General features: G+C 30.8%; 1 protein-coding gene and 1 long non-coding RNA gene across 2 annotated transcripts; both read right to left on the bottom strand.

The window, feature by feature from the left end:
- Window positions 1–2,670: 2,670 nt before the first annotated feature.
- On the bottom strand, window positions 2,671–3,879 carry LOC131024365 (uncharacterized). Its single transcript, XR_009101786.1, has 3 exons — window positions 3,671–3,879; window positions 3,425–3,533; window positions 2,671–2,890 (listed from the first exon to the last, which is right to left on the bottom strand). It is a non-coding gene; the product is annotated as an uncharacterized LOC131024365 (long non-coding RNA).
- Window positions 3,880–7,255: 3,376 nt separating this feature from the next.
- LOC131025902 (leucine-rich repeat extensin-like protein 6) lies at window positions 7,256–7,603 on the bottom strand. Its single transcript, XM_057955682.1, has one exon. The coding sequence runs from the start codon at window positions 7,601–7,603 to the stop codon at window positions 7,256–7,258; it is 348 nt and encodes a 115-aa protein (XP_057811665.1).
- Window positions 7,604–9,040: the final 1,437 nt, after the last annotated feature.

Here is a 9,040-nt window from a genome sequence, read left to right on the forward strand (position 1 = left end):
ATCCATGTAAAATATCTTTTTAACCTTTCTATGATCCAATAATTCCTATTACGTTATAATTAATTTTAACATGAATTGTATTCGTATTTTTTTTGGTATGCTCGTTCGATGATAAAATATGATTCTATGTATTTATACATATAAATGGTCAAAAAAAATTAATCAGAAATCAAGAATGCACGGTTCAATATGAACAAAATATTCTAAAGTATTATTTCATCTAAGTTGATCACATATCCTTGATTGATAGATGGATCATGTAATTTCGAATTTTAAATTAGAGAATTTTAATTTGTCCCAATACATCATCAAGACTTATAAGAGCTGTCTGAATTGGACATGAAGAAATGAGGTGTACATAAAGATGCTTGATTTATTCCTTTGATGATACGCTCCTCTAAAGACTTCACAACAACGTATGTTCCCATTGAATAAGTCAAAACCTCTAATAATTATTTTCAGTTTCTTCTCTATAGTAATTAATAGAAATATATATAAAAAATTGCAATTATATATGTAATGAATGCATGCTAAATAAAGACACATAATTAAACCCAACTAATGGTGTGATGGTGGGCCCAAAAAGTCCATATATAACAAAATATTAAATTTGTTTATTTAATTAGAGACAAGTGGAAACTAGAAACACAAGCTGGTGGATAATGTGTAACATCCATCAACAACGGATTTACTCTTAAAAATTTAAACTAAGCACTAATTAAACTTCTTATATAATTAATTAGGAATCTACCATTAATGTTGGCCGACTATGACATATATATATATATATATATATATATATATATATAGGGAGAAGATCCATGAAGTATGACATCTATTTTGAGAATAGAGAATGATTTTGATCCATCCGATTAATCCTATCCAACGGCTTAGATAAATACGTCTGTTATTAGTAATTAAATTTGGGAAGGCTAATGAAGTAATTTCGATTTTTGTGGTAACCGTAAGTGAGTTGTTAAATCTGAATCATATCTCTTCATTTTCGGAAATGATATAATGGATATTAATCATTCAATCTCTGCATTTTTTATTCCTTTTATATTGAGGAATTAAATGTTCATTGGTTTAGGAAGCAATTAGTCAAAAAGGTTTCTATCATTATAGTTATCAATTTTTATTTATTTATTTTTCTTGTTTCTTGTATCATACGTGTATCTCTTTTATTATACTTTGGTTTTCTAAAAAAAAAAATATATCATAATATGGTAAAAAGAATTTAACCTTAATTAATTTTTTAATTTGTGTAACCGTTTGTAGGTTTGTAAGTGATTAAGTGTTGACCGAATTATTTTTAATTTTTGGTAGAACTTACGAATTTTATTTTAGATTGTCCTACCCCCTTTATTCATCGTGTACTTAAGTGTTCTGTCATCATAAGCAGAGTTCAAGTTTTTTAAAATAGGTCACGTTTTTTATGTCAAGAAAAAAATGCAAATATTTTATTTAGATATTCGTAATTTTCTTACGTTTATTCGAAATATTTTATGTTTTTCACAATATAATATTTTTTTCCCATTAAACTACTTCACTTTTGAAATTTTAATTAAACAGCATTAAATGAATTAATTTTCTGACTTAATTTATAATTCTTCTATTTATTTTTTTACGGAATTAATTTCATAAAATTAACATATCTTTCAAATGACATTCATTAAAAAAATGATTTTCTTCGTTATTTTTGTATATTTATTCAAAAGGTTTCATATTAATTATTTTACTTTATATTAGTAACAAAGATTTTATTTAGATGTTCGGAATTTTTATGTAGTCTATTCGAAAATTTTTGGTTTTATTCAATATATTTCATGTTAATTATTTTACTTTATATCAATAAGAAAGATTCTAATATTTTATTTAGATGTTCGGAATTTTTATGTAGTCTATTCGAAAAAATTTGGTTTTATTCAAAAGATTTCATGTTAATTATTTTACTTTATATTAGTAACAAAGATTTTATTTAGATGTTCGGAATTTTTATGTAGTCTATTCGAAAATTTTTGGTTTTATTCAATATATTTCATGTTAATTATTTTACTTTATATCAATAAGAAAGATTCTAATATTTCTATTCGAAAAAATTTGGTTTTATTCAAAAGATTTCATGTTAATTATTTTACTTTATATCAATAAGGAAGATTCTAATATTTTATTTAGATGTTAGGAATTTTTATGTAGCTTATTCGAAATTTTTTAATATTAAATATTTTTACTATTCTCAATCAAATAATTGTATTATTAAGAATATGAAACGAATAATCTCAATTTTTAAATGAATAGGTCATAATTTTCGACGAACATAATCCCAAATCACTCATCTTCAATTTCAATTCCTTTGACACCAACAGCACCACCAATAATTCATTCAATAACTTATTTACGAAACTAACAAATGACTTCAAGGGACAAATACAGATTTTATTTACAAATTAACACCAAGACAAGGAATTCAATATTCATACAAAAGAATAACTAGAAATTGAAACTACATATATATCTTTATGCAAATTGTGATAAATAAAGAAGATCTTTAGTCAGAAGAGGGAGGACCAGCAACAGAGCGGCTCGCCATGGCAGACAGCATCAGCTCTCAGTCCTCGACCGAGAGAGTAGCAGCCGCGGCTCGAACCCAATAATTGTGCGACTGGCGGCGCTGAGGCGAGGCGAGGCGAAAGGGCGCGGCGGTGGTTTTTAATGAACAGAACACAATATTTTGATGAACAAACACAATTCTTTAATGAACAAAAACCAATACAAAAAATAAAATATTTGAATCTTAGCATCCAATGGTTCAACAAATTTGTAAACTGAGATCCTAGTCTTGAGCAGCGAGATGGGCAGCAGGCGTGGCGCACAACAGAACTATCACATTCTAACAAGATGCAAAAGGAACAGATTAAATGGCTCATTTTCAAACACGACAAACGCTTCATCACATTTAATTCAATGTAATGAACATAGTCAATAATTCAATGAATAAGCTACAATCAATTCATTTCCTAAAAAAAAGCTATAATCAATTCATGATGATCACTAAAATGTTCAAATAAGCACCAATTTTCAGAAATCGGTACAGAACTCCAATATTTAAACCCAAACAAAAAAAAAAACAATGAATACATAGCAATTTAATTTTAGTGCATCATGGGGCCTTTTTTTAGCTTACCATATATGTCATCTTTCGAAGCTTGAGTTTTTCGTGGGGATTATTAGAAATCTCAGCAACAGAAATCTAATAAAGTATTCATCAAACAATATGGTATACAGGTGGGTAGGGGATCATTAGAAAGCAAAGAAACACCGAAAAAGCATGGATTTAATACCAAAAACTCGGGGACCATAAAAAATAACAAAATTTTCACAAAATTCAAAACCCAAAATGAATAAAACGAATGAAAGTTCTTACCAGTTCTAAAGCTTCACCTGAATATGAAGCTTTCTTTGTTGTTAAAAAAAATCGACCTTCAAAGGACCGAGAGATGCAGCAGTTTATCCGAAAGTGCAAATCGAACTATCTGCAAAAAAATGAACAATCAACAATCTCCATTAATACGATATGTAATTACATAAGAACCCTAAGATTTACAGTTTGAAATTTTACAGTGGCTTGATACTTGATTTTTACTGTGAATAGCAAAAGTTTCGAACTCACCTATCCAGTTGTCGCCCTCAATTCTTCAAATCGCTTTGAATTTCTTGTCGAAAACTGCAAGATTTTTGATAATGTCGTCTTTGAACCTATATCGAACCGCAGCGGAGAGGAAGATGAAAGATTTGTGAGTTTGATTCGAAAACCCTATTCGATATTTCTGTAATCGTTTAGAAGGTGGAGTAAAAATCGGAACTACCCGATTCACCTTATTCGTGATTTTCCCAAAAACCCCCCCTCCGTAATCTGAATTGGTCAATTTGTATATTTAAAGCGTTTTTCTATTTATTTTTTTGTTTTGTTCGAATTTTTGTAGACCGTCAGATGTCTTAGATCTAGCGTCTTAGAATAATTCTCTATTCTTTCGTAAGGGGGGATTCTCCATGGATCCATGGATCCATAAAGAATTAGTGTTTAGTAGAGAATAGAGAATTACTATGTACCATTAGATCTATCAAATCGAACGGCTCCAGATTTTTAGAAAATTAAAAAACAAAACCGCGTTTCATTTATTGCAGTCGAGTTTCTACAGATTTTGGGGGGTTATTCGGAATTTTACCCACAAGATAAATTTGGAAGATTCTCCACTTCCCGTATTTCACGCGTCTTCCACCTTCCTAAGATGTATTGTTTTCTCTCTCTCTAATCTTCCTAAACTACCATATTTTCTCTCTCTCTCTCTAATCTCTCATTCCCTTTCTTCTTCTACGAAATTGCTGCTCGGTGGAGGGGGCGAGAACTTGGTGGCTGAGTCGTAGAAGAGGACCACAGCCACGGGAACGCACTCATGGCGGCAGACGAAGGGGTTGGTGAAGTGGATGTCGCGGTCGCAGTCGGCGCAGACGGAGGCTCGTCGGCCTTGCCGGTGAAGGACGCCCGGGTCTGCTCGCACACCTCAAAAAAACAGAAGCGGCCATGGCGCAACGGCAACAGAATTTGAGAAGGCCCACTTGTGATTAGTGATAGTTTTGGTTCTGAGTCTCCTAATAAAATCTTTGAATTTGATGCTATTTTGTTTCTGCATTTCGATTGCTCAAATTCGTGACAACTTGCCCCAAGTGGTGATAATTTGATTGGTATAAATGTTTATTATACCAATATCATTTTTCGCATATAGTATATTTCAAAGCAAACATAAAACTAATTTCCCACTTATGTTGCTGTGATTGAATGTGTCTCCAGCCCTATTGTATAAACTCTCGATGATGCATGATTCCTTTACCTGAAAAGCTTGAGATGCTGCTTCTTTTAGTTGATATTATTAGCCTATTTTAATCCCTATTTTTTTCATCCACCATGTTTAATTGATATTATTAGCCTATAAAAAAATGATTAACATTACGCTTTGTGCATAAAATATTTCGAACAAGCGTACAAAATTTATAAATATCTAAATAAAATATTCGAATTTTTCTTGCTTACGTAAAATATTTAATATATAACATTTCGAACAAACATAAATAAATTACGAACATCTGCATAAAATATTCAATTTTTTCTTGCTAATATAAAACATAAAATGTTTTATGCTTTATTCATTGAAAATTTGTGATTATTCGTTACATATTATATTCCTGAATAATATTATTGATATTTGATTAGTATAAAACTTTTCGAATAAGCTTATTAAAATTACGAACATGTAAATAAAATATTCGAATTTTTAACTGACATAAAATATTAACACAAAACATTTTGAATAAGCTTAATAAACTCACGAACATCAAAATAAAATATTAGAATTTTTTTTTACTGCTATAAACTAAAATAATTAACATGAAACATTTTGAATAAAGGTACAAAAAATAAGATATGTTAATTCTGTTAAATTTATTATGAAAAAATTAATAGAATATATACAAATTAATTAAGTGAAATCTATGCAGATTTATTTAATACTCGTTAATTCAATGTGAAGTAGTTTAATGAAAATAATATTATATATATCTAAATATGGATATGAAACATATCTTTTAATTCTATAATCTTCCAAACTAAAAAAGGCAAAAAAAAACAAAAAAAAAAAACACAAAATAAAGATATGAATCTAATCAACCGAAATGAATATGATTCGGTCAAACTTAGGACGGTTACAAATAAAAATAAATTACCAAGTTAACCTTTAGTATAATTTTTAAATTAATTAATGTCAATTATCTTAACCGTCTGATCTGCTAAATCCAAGGGCCCTTGTTAATTCTTCATTCTCAAATTACTTATCATACTTCATGGATCTTCTCCCTATATATATATATATATATATAGGGAAGGGCTACTCTAAGAGCACCTCTTAAAATAAGAAATAAGAACTAGAAAAAATAGATGAATTTTATGTAGAACACGTATGAATTCGTTGTATAAAGGTATGAATTGCGAAAAATAAATTTTTGCTACCTTTGGGATTCGAACTCAGGACCATGAATTCATCCAACAGTATGATGAATCAACCGTAGATCTTGATGATCTAAGAGTTGAAAATGATTCTTACAGTATTTTATATCTTAAGAAGTGTACTTATTTTAGCCCTCCCCTATATATATATATATATATATATATATATATATATATACTCCCTCCGTCCCACGAATCTTGACACGTTTGGATTCGACACGAGAATTAAGAAGTTGTAGATTAGTGTTTTAAGTGTGTAATTAATAAAATATAAAAGTGATAAAGTATGAGAGAGAAGATAATAATAGTGATAAAGTAGGAGAAAGAGTAATAAAAGTGATAAAGTAGGAGAAAGAGTAATAAAAGTGATAAAGTAGGAGAGAGAAGGTAATAATTATTACCCAAAATGGAAACGTGTCAAGATTCGTGGGACGGGGGGAGTATATATATATTTGAGTTATGCTAAGAATGTTATATTTCGTGAAAAATGAGAATGATTGAATAAGCCAGTATATAGTGTTGCATAAGACTGCTTGTAATGACTAAATAATATTTTTACCTGGGTTTTGAATCCTGAAATGAGCGAAAATGCTATCTAATTAATTGAATTTCATTATTCAGTCATTACAAGCAGCTTATGCAACACAATATACTTGATTATTCAATCATTCTCATTTATCACGAAAGATAGTATTCTTAGTATAACTTTTTCCTATATATATATATATATTCATTTTACAAGCACGAATATATAGTAAAAATTTCCGAAACAAAAAAAAAAAAGTAAAAATGAAAGTTGAAAGTATCTAGCGTAAACAAATGGAAATCGACAACAACTATCATTATTCAATGCAAAGAAACAAGAGAAAATCATAAGGATTATATCAAGTATTGAAACATCGTGAAGTGACCCGGGTTCGATCCCTCTTGGGAACGAATTGGTGATTGGAGATATAAGGTGGAGTTTGGTGAATGGAGAGATAAGGTGGTTCTTGGAGTGGATGGAGAACTAACTACTAACATCTAACATGACTTTGACCGATCAAAAAAAAAAAAAAAAAAAAAAAAAAAAAAAAGTATTGAAACATCGATGATCACAGAACTTTAACGAAAATTTCCTAGGAATATTTTTTACCTCCTGAGAAAATAAAATATTTCTTCCAGTAGCCTGAATCTTTCTACCGCTGCAATTTTTAATCAGAAAGCTAACTGCCCTAAAACGGCGGTGATAAAGAATGGCGTCAACCCGGATGAGAAGCTCCGACCCGATCCTGAGTAGTAGTACGGGTCAACCGGATACAAGTCCCCGGGCGGCCCGTTTATGTATATGTTAGGCGGGTTCGGTGGGTACTGGCCGCCGCTAGGAGGAGGCGGGCAGTAGTTGCTCGGCGGCGGAGGCTGCTTCTTCGGAGGAGGTGGCGACGGTGGTGGTAGCGCTGGTGGAGGAGGAGACGGCGGCGGGATGCAAGGGTTGTTGCAGGGGCAGCCGCCGCATTTGTTCTCTAAATCAGGAGGGGTTTCATCAAGAAGCTTTCTTGAATTCATTACTTGTTGGGATTCAACCAAAGTAGAGATCGTGACAAGAAAAATGGTGAAGTGCAAGATTTTGAGCCTAGCCATCATGATTTGAAGGATCAAGAATTTGTGATGAAAATGTGTATATTTGTAGAAGAATGGTGTTGGAAAGGGTTGAAGTTTGTTTAGGTGCATGGAAGTATTGGAAAAAGTGGAGAGGGAAATTTTGGAGAAATAATAGGGGGAATTTAGTTGGGAAATGGAAGTCAGTGTTACACATGAGGGGTTTGGCTTAATCTATAAGGCAAACTCACTATTTGCATGTGGATGGTCCACTTCATGGCCCCACAAATTAGGCCCTAGATTTATTGTTTTGTGTACTTTTTAATAAGTGTATATATGCATGTATTCTATAGGTCTAATTGCATGTATCTAGCTACTTTCAAAATAATTGTACAGCTTTTCTTATAATACAATTGCTTTTCCACTATTCATGAGATAATAATATATACGGTGGTTGGTTCTATTTAGAGGATATAAATATAAACCGCAAACACATTTGGATTTATTTCGGTGACAAATAAATTAAAGAAGAGATCATGTCTGTAAATTAGTCGGTGGCGCCACTTTATTGTAAGCACAAAATAAACTGTACTTTTTAACTATGCATGCAATAAATTGTGCACTACACTATGTTTAGGATTAACTTATGATTTTAATATTAGACAGAACTGTACCAATGGGAGAAATTGGGAAATTGATGGATTTAAAAAGTGAAGCGGGAGACATGTTATTGTTAGGCATGCCTTTCCCTCGGCCACAATCAAGGTTGCATGCATCACAGTGAGGAATATGTGGCGAAGGTATATATCTATTATTGGAATAATATTATAAACAAGTTATACAGGGAATCATGCAAAGACGAATGATGAATTCAATATTGTTTTTAGTAAACAAATTTAGACAACTCATCTTAGTTGTAAGCTTTTCTTGAGAAGACACCGAATTTCTTAAATTTTATTAAAATATTTGAATTTTGAATTATTCGAAATCGTGTTTACCTTTATCCTTTTCTTTTCTCTTAGAATCTAGATTTTTGATTTATGTATAGTTAAGTCCTCTAACTTATATATAGTTAGATTTTAGTGAAAATGTTATTAATTTTTTCTGGAAAATAAGAATTAATGACTAAGTCACTATTCAATTAATTGATAAATTTTTGCTTTCTCTAGGATTCGAATACATATAAAAAATTTCGCCCTTCAGATAAATATCAGTCATATAATTTGAAAATCACAAAATTTTATGTACACTCGGGCCGTACCCGACCCGGATCCTACCCAATTGAACTATTATTACCCAAATGTCAAGTGTTAATACCATTTCGATATAGTGTTAGTGTCATTTTAATATAGTGTTAGTGTTATTTTCGAAATAGTGTCATTTGTAAAACAAAATAGTGTTAGT

Source organism: Salvia miltiorrhiza, chromosome 5 (assembly GCF_028751815.1).
Source record: "Salvia miltiorrhiza cultivar Shanhuang (shh) chromosome 5, IMPLAD_Smil_shh, whole genome shotgun sequence".
In the NCBI taxonomy this organism is placed as follows: Eukaryota; Viridiplantae; Streptophyta; class Magnoliopsida; order Lamiales; family Lamiaceae; genus Salvia; species Salvia miltiorrhiza.